Genomic DNA, 18720 nt, shown 5'->3' on the forward strand with positions numbered 1-18720 from the left:
AACCCTCTGTTGGTACGGTCTTCATGTTCTCCACATCCATTGTCGAAGCGGCTCCTCTGAGCTGGAGTTGGAGCCTGGTTTGCATTGCCGGCAGTAAGTCGGACCTGTTCCCGGTGAGCGTTGGCCGCAGGGCTGCGCTTTGTTACCGGTTCTGTTCAGAATTTCTAGGTGCAGTCAGGGGCCAGAGGGGTCCGGTTCAGGAACCACAGGATCTCATCTTTGCTTTTTGTGGATGATGTGGTCTGTGATGAGGATCAGCACCTCTAAATCTGAGGAAATGGTTCTCGACCGGGAAAAGGCGGCTTGCCGTCTCCGGGTCAGTGGGGAGTCCTTGCCCCAGGTGTTCAAGTATCTTGGGGTCTTGTTCACGAGCAGGGGGAAGATGGAGCGTGATATCAACAGACGGATCGGTGCCGGTCTCTCGACTGGCCTTGCAAACGCCTCGGGGTCGAGGAACACAACCCTGCCGTGTTTAGATACACAACCGATTGTTTACGTCTGTTTATTTCACCTCACAGCACACAGTCTTGCAATAAATTTGAGTTTTGTAATAAAGAGCCACATGTCAGTGACAAAGTAAATGAATTTCTGGATATCTTCCAGTGTTGGTTTTGTTTGTGTCACGTTTTCTCCTTTGTTGAATGTATTAGTTAGCAGTTAGCTGTTATCAGCTATCATGTGATGCTATCATGTAGCTGACGCGGCTATCGGCATCTGGCTCACATGGCGCCAACCAAAAAGGGCAAGGGTGGCTGTGGCTTTACCAAACCAAACTGTACCGATCCATACCGGACTGCTGTATGGAAACAGGTCTATTTGGTTGAGAAGTGGATTTCAGCTCATGCTTTGAGTGTGGGCTCATGCATGCATGGGGTACAGAGGCTTGATTAGTTTATAAAACGTGCAACGAGTGCAGACATGGCTAGAAGATTTTGCGTGTTTACAACTGCTACAGATAGACTTTTTTTCCTTTCTTTTTTTGAGCCCATGAAATATTAATTACTGTCAGGACTTAAAGACAATTTCAACTAAAATCTAAAAACAGTGTATCTGGAGAAAATAACCTACCCTGCCTTTAACTAAACTAAATCGGGTCATGTTGCTGATGTTCACATAAACCTAAAAACTTGCCCAAATAAAGCAACGTTTTATATCAGTCCTACATGGAGGAGGTTTCAGAAAAAGGTGACCCTGTCCTGTGTCTAACATGCATACAAACACTCACACAGTGAATATTTTTGATGGATTAGTGTTTAAAACATACTGTAGGCATGTCTTAAACAAAAGTATGATGCACTGATAAAGGTAAAGAAAAGTGAGAGAGAGAAAAAATGAGGGGTATGAGAGAGCACTTGACTCTTCTCCTTACAACTGCTGTTTGGTCAGAGTTGCTAGGCAACAGAGCTGCTCTCGTAGGTAGAGAGGCACATGAAGAGTCATCAGTTCTGCCTGCGGCACAGAAAACTATCACACACGCACACACGCTGATCCCAGGTGACAAAAGCTGCAGGTCTGGGATTCTGTAACAAACCAACTCTGTGTTAGTGTATGCATGTGTGTGTGTGTGTGTGTGTGTGTGTGTGTGTGTGTGTGTGTGTGTGTGTGTGTGTACTTGTGTGTGTGTGTGTGTGTGTACTTGTGTGTTTGCACACCCACAGATACCAACACACATGCTCCTTTTTTTGTGAGAGAGAGAAACAAAACACATATCCAAAGCTGTTTTTTGTTTCATGCTTTAAAACCTCAACTGCTTCTTGTGTGAGCACTTTGATGAAATAAAAATAGTGGCTCACAACAACACTACTTTTCCAGCTGTGTTGGACTCCTGATTTGGACACAGCCAAGCAAGAAAACAATTCTGTTTTTATATACCATACATGGTTATAGCAGATTAATCAACAAAGACACACCTGAAACATGCACATAATATGACATTCATAAAGCGAAAATGTTTTTTTTTTTCCTGTGAACCATATTTTCATATCTAAAATGCTTGATGACTCTATTTAAAATTCTGGTATTACAACACTACCAAAAACCTATGGTTAGGACTCTAGGTTTGTTTTAGTTAAGGAATTTACAGGACAATCAGCCTACGCTTGGTGCCATTCTTCCCAAAGCATCATGCGCGCACGCACGCACGCGCGTCTATAGTTTTATTTTTAATATTATGGCTGTGTTAGATTTTAAAATCTAGTCAATAGGTGGCGCCGATAGCGCAGCGGCAGCGCGCGCACCATGTTGCGAGGCTTTGCTCCTCGCGCGGGCGGCCCGGGTTCGCGTCCGGCCTGTGGCCACTTTCCCGCATGTCTCTCCCCACTCTCTCCCTGTTTCCGACTCTATCCACTGTCCTATCAATAAAGGCAAAAAGGCCAAAAATAAACCTTTAAAAAAAAAAATCTAGTCAATAGAATTTTTAGATACTTGTTGACTTGTTTTAGGCTACCAGCATGAAGGATTAATGTTCTATCTTTAAGTGTTTTTTTTATCAAATGCTACTGATATTGATAGATACTGATTGTATGTGGGGACAATCAAAAGAAAGCCATTCATCAATGTAATACTGCTAAAGTATACAGTCAAAATTGAGGGACCAAAGCAGATGTGAAGGCACATATGTAGTTGATTGTTTTTGCACAATCTATGACCTTAATCTTTCAAAGTACACAGATATACAATTGACAATCTGTCAATTTTGAATAAACACAAACGAGAGGACATTTTAGAATACATTCACAGATGATTCAAGGGAGTCGTGAAAAAATGAAATCAAATTTGACATGTTTGCAAACGCAAAATAATCCCTAAATGAATTTGGATCAGATCGCAGGAGGCAAGCTGAGCTGCCAGTGGTAGCTGGTAAGTCGAGTATGGTTTGGGTCCATTTTTTATCCCCCTTTAGTCTTTTATCATTAAATGTTTATTTTCAATGCAACTCACAAGCTTGTCCCCCTGGCTTGGACATCTTTACAAACAACTCTTTTCATAGCAACTGTCTATACCAGTGGATCGACGGCCTTTGCAAACATGCCATCCAATTTCATTTGCAGGACTTTTATGATTTAACAAAACATACTCACATACGACAAACATGCTCACTCACACAAACGGACAGAAAAACAGGTACATTTCTTTTGAAAGGTTGAATAAGAAAAAGGTAGTACTTACTACAAAACTACTGTTAACTTTTTCTAAAATGCGTTTTTCGTTTAGTGCCATTGCTTCACCTTTTCTTTTCTTCACTCGTTTCTTTTCCAGCTTTTTACAGGCGTACATCTTACCGGTGGCACGTACTTGGCAGGCACAAACCTGGAAAACAAGCAAGACAGAAACATTACATTACACACAAGCACTTTATAACCATCAGCCCTGGTATTAAAAGCTGTGCATTAACTAACTGTTAAAGGCTTCTTGTAAGAACAATAATCATTAACCTGAATAACTCGTGTATAAACACAGTAAAAGGGAACAACATGATGGAAAGTATCTGTCATAAAAACTTCAATAACCACAATTCCATATAAGAAATTCAGTTAAGTCAACTTATATTATTTATTGCAGTGACACTCACCTCACCAAATCCACCTTTTCCGAGTACTCTATAATGTCTGAAGGTATTTTTGGTTACTGGTTGCCTGACAAGATTGAAAGAAGTCAGAAAGAGAGAGAAATGACAGAGACAAAAGAAACCATTAAAACACTTGTAGCTTATGCAAGTCTTTTAGACCATGTGATGTTGCAAACATACGAATGTGCTAAAATATCAGGAATCTACACTGATGATTGTGTTTTCACACTGCTTCATTTACACAGCCATTATGCAAAGCATCATCAATTATTCACCACACACGATTGGCAACAATCCCTTTGTGTTTTAGTGTTCCTTTAAAGCCTGTTCTTAAAGTCTAAATGCCTTATCGTGATGTTCAGAGCAGATAAAGAAGTGGAATGATTAACAAAACAGTGGTTTGACTAAACTGTGTACAGGGATCATATGGGATATTTTCATCGAAGGAATAGGATTGGTTTGCATTTCTCTTTACCAAGTGTTTAATGTGCAGTGACTACCTACCTCTCCAACCATTTCCACTGCAGAAAGCGAGAGAAGTACATGGACTCATGGTAGGAGGAAAATGGAGCTCCACTTAGATAATCACGAACTATTCTGTAAAGAGGGTGTGAGGAAAGGAGGGAGTGAGTAAGAGGGTTGTTGATCATTTAATAACAAGGAATACAGATGCAACAATGTAACAAGAAATACATGCACATGGATGTTTTCTCTCCAAATCCTTCAGAGAGACATACACACACGTGGCCTGCGTTCTCCAAAAATAATCATTTAACCTTTAGAGTTACTACAAACAACAATCTCTTCATCTGAGTAAGCCCTGAATCAGAGACTCTACGTGTGCAAGCCTGGGTAGATCTGTGTGCTTACATGTCTCTGTATGCATTGCCAGCTGTGTTACGGTGCAAAGCTGTTCTCAGTGGAAAGACAGGGGGGAAAAAAAGAGTGCCAATACTCCACCGTCAAAAATGTAAAATGCCTTTGAACAGAAACATTCCACCCAACACAACCAGGAAACTGAGGATATTGGGGAAACTGTTTGGTTTTTTTTACCAAGCAAATCTTGAGCGGAAAACTTTAATCTCACCTTACCATACACATGTATGCAAGTATAAGTCTTTCCAAATCCATTTGATAATGTCATATATTATGAAATAATCCTCCAAAAGAACAACTTAACTTGCTGCAAGGAAAATGACTGGAGTAAATAACAGCTCTGACGTCACAAAAAATGTCTAAGAGGGCAGGAGCTGTAGATTCACCAGCTCCATTGTCTCCTGATCATGCCTCAACATACAGTGCATCACTTAACTGAGAGTTGGAAGGACTTTCACATGACCCTGCAATGCCCCATGTCCACACAGCGTTTTTTTTCCTCGGTGCCAGCTACTTTTTTCAGTTGTTTTCAGTGGGTAGAGAGCGTTCGCAGCGCCCAGCGTCTCTTCAACAAGTGTTCAGGTTGAAAATCTTTTAACTTTGCAATAAGGCACTGCTGATGTCACCAGCACTTTTTTCAAGCAATGGATTAAGCCGAGTCTTTGTAAACAAGTAAGGTCTTTTACCTGCTTTTTGTAAACATAGTCATTAGTATGGTCTTTTAATCTGCTCTTTTGTAATACTAAACAGCATAGAATAAGGTGCTTTACCTGCTTTTTGTAGTGTCTTGAGATAACACTTGTTCTGAATTGGCGCTATACAACTAAAGATTGATTAATTGATTGATTCTCAAACTTTTAAGCTAACTTCATAAAAAAAAGTGATTTATTCTGGATCTAAAGGTTAGACTATAAAACTTCTGAAATGTTAAGGCAAATATACATTTGATTAACAGTTGATATTGGATGTGTTTTCTGTTATTTAAATGATTGTGAACTGTATTCTATCAAGAGCTTCCCACTGAGACCGACTGTGACATTGTCTGGCAAGGGTCAATTTTGGCATTTTTCACACAGAACCTTCGCGTCAGACTTTCAGGGCTCTGATGCAAAAAAAAAAAAAGACATTCATTCAACAGTTAAAAATCAATTAAATAATCATTAAACAGATCCTTCCTTTACACCCTTAATTCTAGACGAATGTGCTTGTTTTATGAGGGTCAATAAGAGTCGAATTGTCACTAAGGATGATAAGAAAAACTGCAAAAGGCCATAAAACATAAATATGAATGGACAAAGCCTGAGTGAAGTCACCCATCCGTCACTGCAGGGAGCTTTGGAAGCCTGTCGATGGCAGTTACCATGCTGGAAATACTGTCTCACCCTAACTTTTAATCAACCAGACAGGCTAAGAGCTGGAGTTGAGGCTGTCCTTATGCCTCCTGACAAATGACTGCACTGCAGTCACCTGTCAATCAGGTCAACTATGCACCTTATTTGAATAATGGCCATCATTTATAGAAATCCAAATGGCAAAGTTATTACCCCCACCTTTTTGAATCAGACAGTAAACAAGTTAATTTCTGCTGTGAAAACGTTTTTCTTTTTTGTTTTTTTTAATGAGTGTGATGTGACTTTCAGTCCAGTGCAGAGCAGAGCCAGCCCAAAGTGGACTCTCGACAAACTACAGGACTTTGCACTTCCGCACTGGCTTCATTTTTCACCATAGGTTGAGGCTTGGCGGCAACCAATAGCTGTAGGGTGGCTGACCTTTTCTCTTATCTTGTCTTTGCAAAAGCAGCATAGCATAGAGCTCACATTGGTGTTGAATGCATGTACATTAAAAGTCTTTAAAATTCACTGCAAGTTGCTGTTATGCCAAGTTCAAATAATGTACAGTATACTATAGCACATTGTAACTGAGGTGTAGGAGAGAGCATACATTCTTTACCCCATACCAACGTCCATCTCAAATCTGTTATTCAGCTAATAACTACTTTTCTCAGCTGAGCCTCTCATCCATTTTCACTGTTCAGGCCAATTAGGATTATTGATTTTTAGAACGCACAACTGTTAACTATAAGAAAGAGGCTCCACAAAGGAAGGTGCCTGGCAGTGCCTGGCTTGGAGACCAGACACAGACAGACACCACTGGCAGTACAAATAAACACATACAATATGGATTTTGTTACACGGAGGGAGAGCAAGAGGCATAGGAAAGGAAAAGGGGAGTAAAATCAGAACATTGACCTTTGTTAAAACCAGCGATACACAAAAGACCATGTTACACATGAAGTAGTGAAGGCCAGGCTTTGCCCTCGGTATGACATAACTCCATGTTCCACTGCAGCAGAAGAAAATCCATGAGTGAGCTAATACATTTCTTCTTGTGGGTGTGTGGCTCTGCCAAAAGTCACGTTTGACTTACCACACCATGTTTCCTTTCCTACAAGCTTTCCCTCATGAGAAAAAAAAATTGGAAAAGCTATAGGTCAGAACTGCTTATTGGCTTAATGTAATTGCAAAAGATACAAATTCCACAACGGAATATACAGTAAATAATAAAAGTGGAAGAAGTGATGAAAATCTCAAACAAGAATCCCCCATTCCAAAAATCTGTATTTCTGCTGCTGCTACAAGTCTTCAGTAACAAAAACACGTGCCTCTGTGTGTGCACTGCTGTTTCTTCCAACTCTCCAAATTCACTTTCTTTCCATTTCTCCTCACTTTCCCCTGTCCCTCATTTCTACTCTTCTTTTGTGGCTCTGTGTCAATTTTCTAACTAAGCCCTTCGTGCTGTGTTCTCTATAGGCCTCAAACTTCCATGCTGTATTTGTTTTCGGTTAAATGGACGCTGTACTTGAAGTTTTGAACTTAAATTCTATGGTATCTTTCTTTATCTATGCTTTTTACTCCTCAGTGGTAAAACAAGATTGACAGGCCATGTCTGTGACACACACATGAATGCATTTCACAAAACTATTGATCAGTCACTGAGAAACAAATTAATTGCATTAAAAATGTCATCAACAGTGCATCTCCCAAGCAATGTCACCAAAACCAGTGTCTAAACCAGGGGTGGGCAATTTTTTTTTACAAGGGGCCACATGAGAAACTCAGGGCTGCACCAACGATAACTTAAACTCTGCTCAACGTTCTCTTAACGTAAAATACAAAATGATATATTTTGAATAGCTGGTGCTGGCAATCGGAAGAATAAAAACAGTCTGTAAATATTTGTAGAAATAGGCTTTGTTAAATTGTGGTGTACAGGTCAAATAAGAAAATGCTACTATAGATGTAATAAACCAAAAAAAGTGAAATGTTGTGACATTTATTTTTAACTTTGTTATCTTCACAAGCAAAGAAAAACTTTATAACAAGTCCAAACAATAACTTTGATTGTTTTTCAGCTCATTCATTCACTTCAGTGTGAATAATCCAGTATATCTTCATCCAGTCTCTTAGTCTTTAGTCTTGTACACATTAGTCATTAATTACCTGTTTATTTTTAGTTCATTGTTATTTAATGTTAAATTGTACACAGAGAGCACAGGCTACCAAAAATAAATTCCCTTTTTGTTAAACATACCTGGCCAATGAAACTGATTCTATCTTGGGCTTCAACAAGGACATTTAAATCTGGCTCTGTGAATGACAGCTGAGAGGTGCTCATCACTGATATAGTATCTGTGTTTGGATTTGTTGAACTTCATCACTGAGAATGTTTGTGCACAAAGAGGACAAGCATCTTCTGAAAATTATTATAGTCATAGTCCATCAGCTGAAGCTCCAAGTTTGCAGCGATGTCCTCAGCCCATGTCTGGTCTAAACCAATGGTTTGCGGTCTGAAATGGATGAGCCTCCAACTTGTATCCTTAGACCAAAAAGTGATACATTGCCATCCAAAATTCACATCAATTTGAACATTAATTGTATTCAGTAGTATTACCACTGATAAATATCTTCTGCTATAAATGTTTTTTTGTTTTTTTTTAAACTTCCCACTAGAACTTGCATGCACCATTGCAGGGTACACTCGAGAGAGACACTGCATTCATTTCAAGTAGAGATGGGGAGGGGCTTACCACTGCAGGCAAAAGAGCAACAATTTACAAATAGTTGTTTTTAACATAAAATTGCAAAGAATTTGGGGATTTCATTGTTGGCAACATACATTAACTTATACTTGATGAAATCTGTATGCTGAGTCCTTCAGATGGCACAGGATTAGAAAACTGACACAGTTGTCGACATGTTGTGAGGCTCAGGAACAATTCCAAAAAAACATGATCTTAAAAACACTTTCACAAATTTTAGCTGAAAAGTTGCCATGTTGTTCATTTTAAACGAAACAGAAAGTAGGAAACTGTCCATGCTCTGACCAGGCAAGATTTGCTAGGAAGACAAGAGGGACCCTTTCAGCTTGTAATCAGTGCACAGTCCAAAGGCCAGCATCAGTGATTATATGGGGACGCTTTAATGCACATGGCATCAATCAACTCACATTTGTGAAGGCTCAATTAATGCTGAATCATTAGTACACAGCAACATAGGCTGCCAAAGAGTTAACTTCTCTTCAGGAGTGTTTATTATATTCATATTATAGAGCATCTCAACTTTTGACATTGTGTTTTATCAAGTTTAATTTTGAATTATTAGTGTGTATGGATCTTTTACTAGATTATTAATTAATTAATCATTCATTCTGAAGTCCTTTCTCCTGTTCATGAACACACACGAGAGGTGTGAGGTGTGTGAGAGATTTTAAGTTCAGTAATAAAAATGGAGTTTAATTAAAAAATAACTAAATAAAAACATGATTATGTTTTTAAAGGTAAGGGAGCTGTTAAATATGATTTAAGATTGTACAATTGTACCCAAGGAAAAATCCAGTGTGTATGCTTTACAACATATACTATATGACATAAATTACTGAGCTAATACAAAAGCAACATTGGGACGTGTGTGTGTGTGTGTGTGTGTGTGTGTGTGTGTGTGTGTGTGTGTGTGTGTGTGTGTGTGTGTGTGTGTGTGTGTGTGTGTGTGTGTGTGTGTGTGTGTGTGTGTGTGTGTGTGTGTGTGTGTGTGTGTGTGTGTGTGTGTGTGTGTGTGTGTGTGTGTGTGTGTGTGTGTGTGTGTAATAAGCAGTAGGTTCAGAGTAATAATCCCCAGTCTGTTTGCTTCTCCTGGCTCTCAGAGCAGGAAGAAGGAACACCTGCAAGAGCGTTGGTGTGCTTGCATGCTTGAGTATCAGTGTATGTGAGAGAGAGAGAGAGTGTGTGTGTGTGTGCGTGTGCGTGCGTGTGCGTTCAAAACTGAGGTGGTTGTTGTTTTCATGCCAGCCATCCGGATGCTCTCTTTGCCCACTGCTTTCATTACCTTTCACCATGCAAGTGTGTGCGTGTGCGTGTGTGTGTGATAAAAAAAGATATAAACTTACTTGGTGCAGTCATTGAAAAGCTCCTTGCATGGACTCTGCTCCAACTTCTCCCGACACCCTGCCACCAGATCCTGGGGTATGTCTGGCAGATGGGCCGCCGACTTTGGGATTACAGAGAAAAAGAGGGTGAGGCAGGTGGGCAGAGAGGAAGGGTCAGAATCAAGAGTGACAATGGTGTTGTATGGCTATATAGTGTCAGGTCTTAAAAAGATCTAAGGGGAATCATTATGCTGGGCCTTTTCTGGTTTTTGAATCTCTACAGTCTACTGAGCCTGACATGACAGGTCGTCACACCCAACCTGTTTGGTCATCTTATAAACAAACATCAGAGGGAGCTGAAAGTAGAGCTGAAGCTATGGAATATTTTAGTAACCGAGTATTCTATCGAATATCCCGATCGATAAATCGAGTAATCGAATAAATCATACTTTTGCTTAATGAAGCTTTAACGCTTACCATATTACTCACAGGGTCCCAAATTAACTTTATGATTTACTGGTCAAGGTAGCAGGTAGATGAAAAATACAGGCCGAACATATGTTTTAATGGCTGAAATAACAAATAGTGTTTTTGTGTCGCCTACACAGCTGTTATAGTACATTTAATTGAGAAAGCATTATGTGTGTTGAATAAATCACAGATTGAAGTCACATATTTAGTAATTTTATCAGATCAGGAAATAGAGAAACTTAAAATATACATTTGCTTTCCTTTATTTATTAAATAGGTAGTTCCCAGAGCCCCCTGCTCTCTGATGCCCCTGCATTAACATTACAGACTTAAAAACTAAAATCTATCACAGAATAATAAATTATTATTCCACTAAGCAAGTGCTCTCTTGATTTAGCTTTGACAACATTAGACATTTAATGTAATCAGTCTGCTCACTATTAGACATGCATCTCTGTCTGCTCCTGCTGTGCGTGCATTCAGAGTGCTCACAGACTGAGACGACAGAGACTGTGAGAGGACGTTAGCTGCAGACGTGGTGAATGTGAACGGAGAAAAGCCGACCGTTTGACCGGATCACGTGTTCCCGACTCTGTCGTCTGGATCACGGATCAACTGTGTGCTGACTAAAAGTTAAAAAGGGGCGCGGCGTGCTCATGTGTAAACAAAAAAATGAATAGCCTTAGCGCAGTTGGCTCTAGTTGTGAATGTTGGTCTCAGAAATATGTTGACAGTGACCTAAGATAAGATATCTTTATTATCACTGTACAAGTACAATTAAATACTGTTGGAGCAGTTCAGTAGATGCCATATTAAAATATACAAAACACTATAACCAACTACACTTGTATTTAATTAGCAAAAAGACTTATTCTGATTCTATTGCCCTCTTTCAGATGGAGAGAACTTGGTGGGATGGGCTCATACTTGAACTGTGGCCGTTTGTAATGGAAACTTTGATGAACATTTAACTGGAATAATAAAAGCAAAAATATTTACATTCGATTATTTTTAAGCACAAACACTCCTTATATGCCCACACCAATAATGCGTAGATTTATACTTTATCATGTTTACAATTGGCGACAAAGTGCAATAAAATGTGTCTTATTGACTATTCAACAGATTGTATTGGAGTCAAATGTTGTGGCTAAACTTGATACAGACTAAGGATATCATGCTGGTGCATATTTGGCAGGTTATGTCATAAAAATAAGGTTATTTGTCATTTGATCATAATAAACTACATTATTGTTAACCTCTTATTAATTTCCTAAAGGAAAACCAATCATATTTACATTCAAAAATATATTAGAGATTTTAAAAGAAACTATCCCTTCTTTACTGCATCATTGGCTGCTTTGACCAATCTGTTTGAAGACCAAAAATAATTATTAAACTTCTTAATATGGTCTATTGCATATAAATACTTTAAGAAATGATCTTTACTAATATTAACCAAACTCGTCTCCTCCTGCATGGTCAACTTGCACAGTCTGAGTTCTTTACTGTATTGTGTACTGTGTATTCTTTTTGAATCGATTAAGTGTGCTCATTTAGTGGCTTCATAAACACAAATTAATCCACAAAAATAACCCAAATAAAAAGGGACAGATTTTACAATTTAGCAAAAGACAGATAGTAATCTTCCATCTATTAGATGTTAGGGGTTATTGCATCTTCTTTTGAGTGAGACACTTTTAATGAAGTGCCACTTCATACTCTACATTAAACCTTATTAGCAAATACTGTGTTAAGTCATTGATAAATGTAGTTGTGAAAATCACCTGATTAAAACGTCGTTCAAGAAATATGTAATAAGAAACTCTTAATAAAAGTGTACTTGATATCACACGGCTCAGCATCAGATGTCTATATCTTAAAGCACTATTATTAAAAAAGCTTGTGTTTGTGTCATACCCCATTATTAAAGTATGTGTCTAATACATTCAGTCCACAGTCCCTCCTCTTCTCATCAGGAGCTAGCTGGTACATGGCCTGTCAGGGAAGAATAAAAATGTGAACAACCACAGCAACACACAAAGCGTACCCATTCAGCCATCTTTAATATCTCTCCAAATAAGGTCAGAGAGAGACGAGCAGCAGAAAGGGGAGGAAGAAAACATGACACAGGGAGGAGAGAGAGAAAAGGGTAGAGGGCTTAATGAGGAACAAGAAAGAGGAAGAAATGAAATTAGTGCAGGACCACAGACAAAACAGAGCGATATAACTGGTGACAGAACCCCATCTTCATCAACTTGACAAATGGGCAATAATGTTCCTCTGACATGGAGCTTGAGTTCTTCAAATTGTATTTTTTGTTTAGAAATATACAATGCAAGGGAAACAATGAGGCAGAATAGGCAAAATTACAACTAGTCTCACCTACATGTTTGCTTTCTTAACTGAAAAAAAAAAAAGTAGATTCTTAAGATGCATGCTTCCCCTCCAGTGTTTCTTTCATGTGTACCTCCTTGGGCCTAGACACAAGCTTGGGCCTGTGTTTACCTGCTCACCCTGGGGACGTGCCTTTGACGTGGGCTTGACCTCATGGAAGAGTTCATAGAGGAAGAGGAGGGGTCTCCTCTGTGAAGCCCATCTAAATCGCTAATCGCCCCCAACACCCACAAGCCATTACTACTGCCAAGAGCAGGAAAAGGACCAAGTGCTAACTTTCTCTTCGTTCTTCTTGCTTTGCAAGGGTCTGCTTCAAGCCAGTGTCATTGGAGAAATCACAGAGAACAATCAGAAGAGAAAAGGGAAAACCATTTAAAAGGAGAATGTGAAAGAAATAGAGAAAAAAAGACAAAAAGAAATATGAAGAGTTAAAGCAAAAGGTTCACTTGAAGTCTTACCACAGTATCCATAAACTCGATACAGCGTTTGAGCTCTGGCCTGGTGTCACAGTACTGACGGAATAACAGCCGACCAATGGGCTGCTTCTCACATAGGCTGGTGTAGTCCCTCTCTGACAGAAGGAAAAGAGAGAAAGACAGAATACACATTTAACTAGAAAAGAAAAATAGATTTTAATTTTTCCAATAAATCTATAAACAGGCAAAGAAGGTAGCGATGAGGAAGGCCTTAAGCCACCTGTTTGTCCAATCAATTGTTCTACCTATACTATGTGAGCTGCTGGATACCTGAATTTTCCAAACGGGAGGAATAAATTATCTATCTATCCATCCTGGCAAACAGCTTCTGTGCGCTACCTTTCTATGGATATAACCACAGGTGCCATGCACTCACACTCCGCATTCAACTTTAGCTAGCACTATCTGGAATTTTAGCTGCCATTACAACTGAGGAAAATGTGTTGGAAGATAATTGCCTCGATTTGGGATTTTTTGGGATTTAAAAGTGAGTCACGGATAACAAACTGTGCTTTACTCGGTGCGCTGGTGGCGCAGTGGTTAGTGCGCGCGTCCCCATGTATGGAGGCTACAGTCCTTAACGTGGGCGGCCCGGGTTCACGTCCGGCCTGTGGCTCCTTTCCCGCACGTCAATCCCCACTTTCTCTCTACCTGATTTCCATCTCTGTTCACTGTCCTGTCTCTAGAATAAAGGCCAAAAATATATTTTTATAAAGAAAAACTGTTACTCTATAAAAGTTCGTCCCCCCTGTACTGTGTTTGAGTGTACTGTATGTGAGCCACAGCTGTTTACACCTTGTGCTTCTGCAACACAAGGTAATTTTGGTATCTCAGTCTGTGATTTCACAGTGTTGCAGAAACTGCTGTATCTGACCACATTAAGAAGCTAAACCCTCTGCTTTATGAACAATGGCAAATTTAGCAATTTTATAAACACAGTAACACACACAATGTGTTAATGAGTGTTTTGGTTGGTTAGAGAGGCAAATCCTCCTATTCTAAAAGGAGCTATTGTGTCAATCACATCCAGTAACTTGATGAAAACAATCTTATCTCATCCATTAACACACAGCAGGGATTCTAAAGGTTACCCCTCTAAAAAAAAACTAAATTGTGTTTTTTTAAAACGCAAGCTGGCCCGTAATTTGCATATTTTCTAAGACTCACAGAATGTCTCTTTCCTGCAGAGTATTTGTGTTTGCGCGTTTTCTGCGTCTGTGTCTTGCAGCAGGCCCCAGCCTATTAAGACTAATGCTGTCCATTTGAGTCACATTTCCTCCGTTTCTAAATGAGGAAGAAGACCTAAGACATTTTCCATCACTGGTTGACAGGACAAACACATACACACACAAGATAAACATACAGTACAAACAAAAATAGGCCCCACACATTCGCGTACACATGTGAACAGAGGATAAATCGGAGGGATGCATGGGTTGAATTTTTCTAAATGTTGACAGCTACAGGACAACCTCCAACAGTAGATCAAATCTCCACAACAGCCCTCCCAGCTGCAATGTTTATTATACAGCATTCCCTTTTGTTCCACAGCTCTGTGCTTCTCATTCAAACTCAAACACAAAGTTATCACTTAGACAGGCACCAGTAGAGTGTAGAGACACAATATTTGTATGGTTTTACTTTCCTTTGCATCTTTTAAAAAAGAACTAAAACTCCCTCAAAAACCTTTGTAAGCACTTGATTGTCTTTTATCTTTCATCTCAGAGTATTTGGAGGCTTGTTTCTAAAATGTGCCGTGTTCAGCTCATCGAGAAGTGCAGCACACATTTACAGCCGAGACATTTCGATGGCATCTGTACAGCAAAATGTGTTTAGTGGTTGAAAGTTACTCCTTTAGTTTGGCTGAACAATGCTGTGTTAAGGTACTGTATAATTACATACCTACATTAAAAGCCCTTTATTGTCACTCTGGTTCCACAAAGTAGATGTTCACTTGGCTCAAATGCTCTCTCTCTGTGACTGGACCGGTTATCAGCTGTATAATTATACTGCTTGTGAGAAAGCACATATGACTTCATTTAGTGAGCTGGTCTGTTTGCAAATGGGAAGTGTGAATATAAACAAACCCAATCCAAGAAATTCCATTTTCCAATGTATTTGGAAGAAAACAAACAAAACCTAGCTTAGTTGGAATGGTTAGCTTCAGCTCCTGAAGCTAATATCATATTCTTCATTCTTCACATTCTGTCATGCACATTTTTCATTTCCTTTTGCACATTATTACGCCAAATGATCTCAACATTCAACCTGAAGTGTTACAGTGAGCATCATGATAGCGTTTCAGTTGTCTTAATGTGAAGTTGGTTACATGCTGCTACTGAAGAGGCCATCTCACTCACACGCACTCTTTAAGGTGACACACTACATTTGCGTAATAAAACACAAACTGTTGTGCAATGTTCAGGACTATTCCTCAGAAACTGACACGCACATGTTTGATATCTTAATAATCCATTGTTCTCTCTAGGTGGCACTGAGATTTTGAAGGCAGCTTTAACTCTATATTCTTTTCAAGCGTCAATGTCTGTCCAAATACATCTCTGTAGTTTAAAATGTTCAGCTTGAAGTAATGCTGAATCCCTTTCACGTCTGTGGATATACTTTTGTTAATGAGGCCTGTCTCATAAAAGCAAAACACTGAAAAGAAAAAAAAGAAAACACATTTCATCTGCTCTGTGTAAGTTAGTAAGAGCATGTACGTGCATGTGTCCAAACTGATTCAAGGCTCAACATCATTTGAATGCATCTGAGCATAGGTCAGCATTCCACCAATGAAAAGTTTCCTATCTGAGAAAAAAAAAAGAAGGTAAAACTCTGAAGCAAACACCACAGTGAAAGTAATCCCACAGAGAGATTAAGAAAATCTTGACAGCAAGGTGTCATCGAAATACTGAGGAGGCTTGTAATACTAACTCAAACTGAACTAAGCTAACAATACAACTTTAGCCAGACTGATAAAGTCACTTAAACATCAAATGGTGGCAAGATGTTCATTAATATTAGTCTGTTGCATGGTTGTTATCAACAGAAAGGGATCTGTAGCCTGCATGAAGTCCTCCAGACTTCCGAGAAGACACAGCTAAGGTCAAGAGCCCGAGCTCATAAAGACAAAACAAAGACACTGCTATCGGTTTCTTCTGTATCTTTTTACACACAAGTCTATGCAGGGCTTGGCGAATGTGTGCGTGTTAACATGTCTGTGGTATATGTTTAAGTAGGCAAAAGGATTATTTTGATCCTATGCTCAGTGTGATAGGGAACTTACGCAATAGCGTCTATGTAATAGTGACGTTTGTAACCTTCAACAACTGCTGACACACACACACACACACACACACACACACACACACACACACACACACACACACACACACACACACACACACACACACACACACACACACACACACACACACACACACACACACACACACACACACACACACACACACACACACACACACACACACACAGGAAATGAATATGTAACGGTATTGTAAAAACCTCCCTCTCCTTCATTTCACACACTCCCTTAATGTCTCCTGTTCTGATACTGTTATGTTGCGCTCAAGTGGTGGAAGGAGGGAGGGAGGGAGAAACACACAGAGAGGGGGAGGCATGGAGACAGCAAAGAAGGAGGGAGAGAACGTGGGCGAGGGTAGCACAGCAATCTCTGGCAGAGATAACTGTGACGCACTTTTACACACGCATGCATACACACACACACATACCAAGTGGTGTCGCATTCAGACGACCAGGGTGGGCGAGGGGGACAAGGAGAAACAGGAACACAGCTCTTGTCTGAGCTAAACTCTGAAAATCCTGCTTTTGTTTATTTAGCAACACATCAACGTACGCAGGGAGCAAGAGTGAAGACACTCACATTTTATGTGTGAGCAGGCAGGTGGTCATTGAGACAAACATGTAATGTTAACAGAGACTTAAAAGTCCAGAAACCGCCGTGCAAATGGATTCACTAAGTCACACAGACATGTACACACAAAAACACACACTGTTTCCTTTCCCCTGCCTGAAGCTGCGGGTGGAGACGGGTAGAAACAGGAAGGAAGTCCAATCTGTACTTCCTCCCACAGTCAGACCCACCCGACGACACAGCATGGCACGTTATCTTTCTGCCTCACCCCCTGACACACACATGCACACACACCATTTCTTACCAATAGTGCGGCGTAGCTCCTCACACTGGCTGATGTGAGGCAGTTTGAGCATCTCCTTCCATTTCTTACTGCGACCATTCCTCTTCCCTCCTCCACCTGAGACACAGTGAGAAATATACTTAATCTTTGTTCAGCAGTCATTTCAACACAATAAAGACAACAACATCCGTGTGTGTGTGAGAGATTGTCTGTGTGTCACGATCATGGTGACCTCTCAGTGACAGCTGCTTCATCTCACCAGTCGCCTCATGACATCATGACAGAGCATGTGCTGAAGAATGTTGACAGCTTCAAAGATCATGAGGCATCCACACATCTCGTCTCAAACAGAGTCAGACACAGACTGAAAACACACACAAACACACACACGTCTGCTGGTGTTAGAATGAGCATTGAGAAAAATAAACGCAGCCAACCAGGTTGTCTGAGAAGTGCTGTGGTGGCTTACCCCTCACATTTGAACTGTCCAATAACGCTGTTATCAGGTCACCAGGTAGTGTGTATAACATTAAGGTTATGTGTCCAAGCTTCAGGGAGAGAGCCTGCTTTTATATGTGTTTATCTGTGTGTTTTACTTATTGTTGCTTCATAGCATTGCAAATATAAAATCATATGGCCTATGTTCTTTTACTCATTGATAGACACAATTAACCTTCTAGAAATCAGTGAAGACTTTAGCTCGTTTTCACCGAGCAGTTCGGTTCGTCTCGCATTTGGTGCCATTTCCATACACTAATCCCAGGAAAGATTCCCAAATAACCGATCCGTACCGTCCTACTTCTTAGGACCCTTCCGTTGTGGCACCAAGAATATCAATCTGACTTTAAAAGGTGGTGCTAAACACTGCAGTCCGTTGATTGGTCGAAAGAATCGTCACTTCCCATGTGATAGCGGCAAACACAACCCTACCATGTTTAAACAGTCGATTGTTTACATCTGTTTATTTCACCTTGTGGCACACAGCCTTCTCTAAAATAAAGCTGGATTGAGTTTTTTTAATAAAAATAAAAAAAATAAAAAAATGTAGTGATGAAGTAGATGAACTGCTGGATGTCTTCCAGCGTTGGTTTTGTTTGTGTAGCGTTTTTCTCCTTTGTTAAATTTGTTAGTTAGCAGTTAGCTGTTAGCTGCTATCATGTGACACTATTACATAGCTGATGAGGCTATCGGCATCTGGCTCACACGCCGCCTACTAAATAGAGCATGGGTGGCTGTGGAAAGACAAATGGGATCAGGCTTTACCGAACCAAACCGTACCGGACTGCTGTGTGGAAACGGGGCTCAAGATAACATGACAATGGAAGACAAGTGA

The 18720-nt window shown here is 40.0% G+C and overlaps 1 protein-coding gene across 2 annotated transcripts in view; it reads right to left on the reverse strand.

Moving 5' to 3' along the window:
- Positions 1 to 18720, reverse strand: part of grk4 (G protein-coupled receptor kinase 4) — a 52443-nt gene that overhangs the window by 12866 nt on the left and 20857 nt on the right. For both annotated transcript variants that reach the window (XM_079337831.1, XM_079337832.1), the window contains exons 2-8: positions 17409 to 17504; positions 13192 to 13304; positions 12257 to 12334; positions 9887 to 9987; positions 4073 to 4165; positions 3572 to 3635; positions 3169 to 3309 (exon numbers count right to left, since the gene is read on the reverse strand). In XM_079337831.1, coding sequence (XP_079193957.1) covers positions 3169 to 3309; positions 3572 to 3635; positions 4073 to 4165; positions 9887 to 9987; positions 12257 to 12334; positions 13192 to 13304; positions 17409 to 17504 — 686 coding nt within the window. The remainder of the gene's footprint in view (positions 1 to 3168; positions 3310 to 3571; positions 3636 to 4072; positions 4166 to 9886; positions 9988 to 12256; positions 12335 to 13191; positions 13305 to 17408; positions 17505 to 18720) is intronic.

The sequence above is a fragment of the Symphodus melops genome (genome assembly GCF_947650265.1).
Source record: "Symphodus melops genome assembly, chromosome: 2".
In the NCBI taxonomy this organism is placed as follows: domain Eukaryota; kingdom Metazoa; phylum Chordata; class Actinopteri; order Labriformes; family Labridae; genus Symphodus; species Symphodus melops.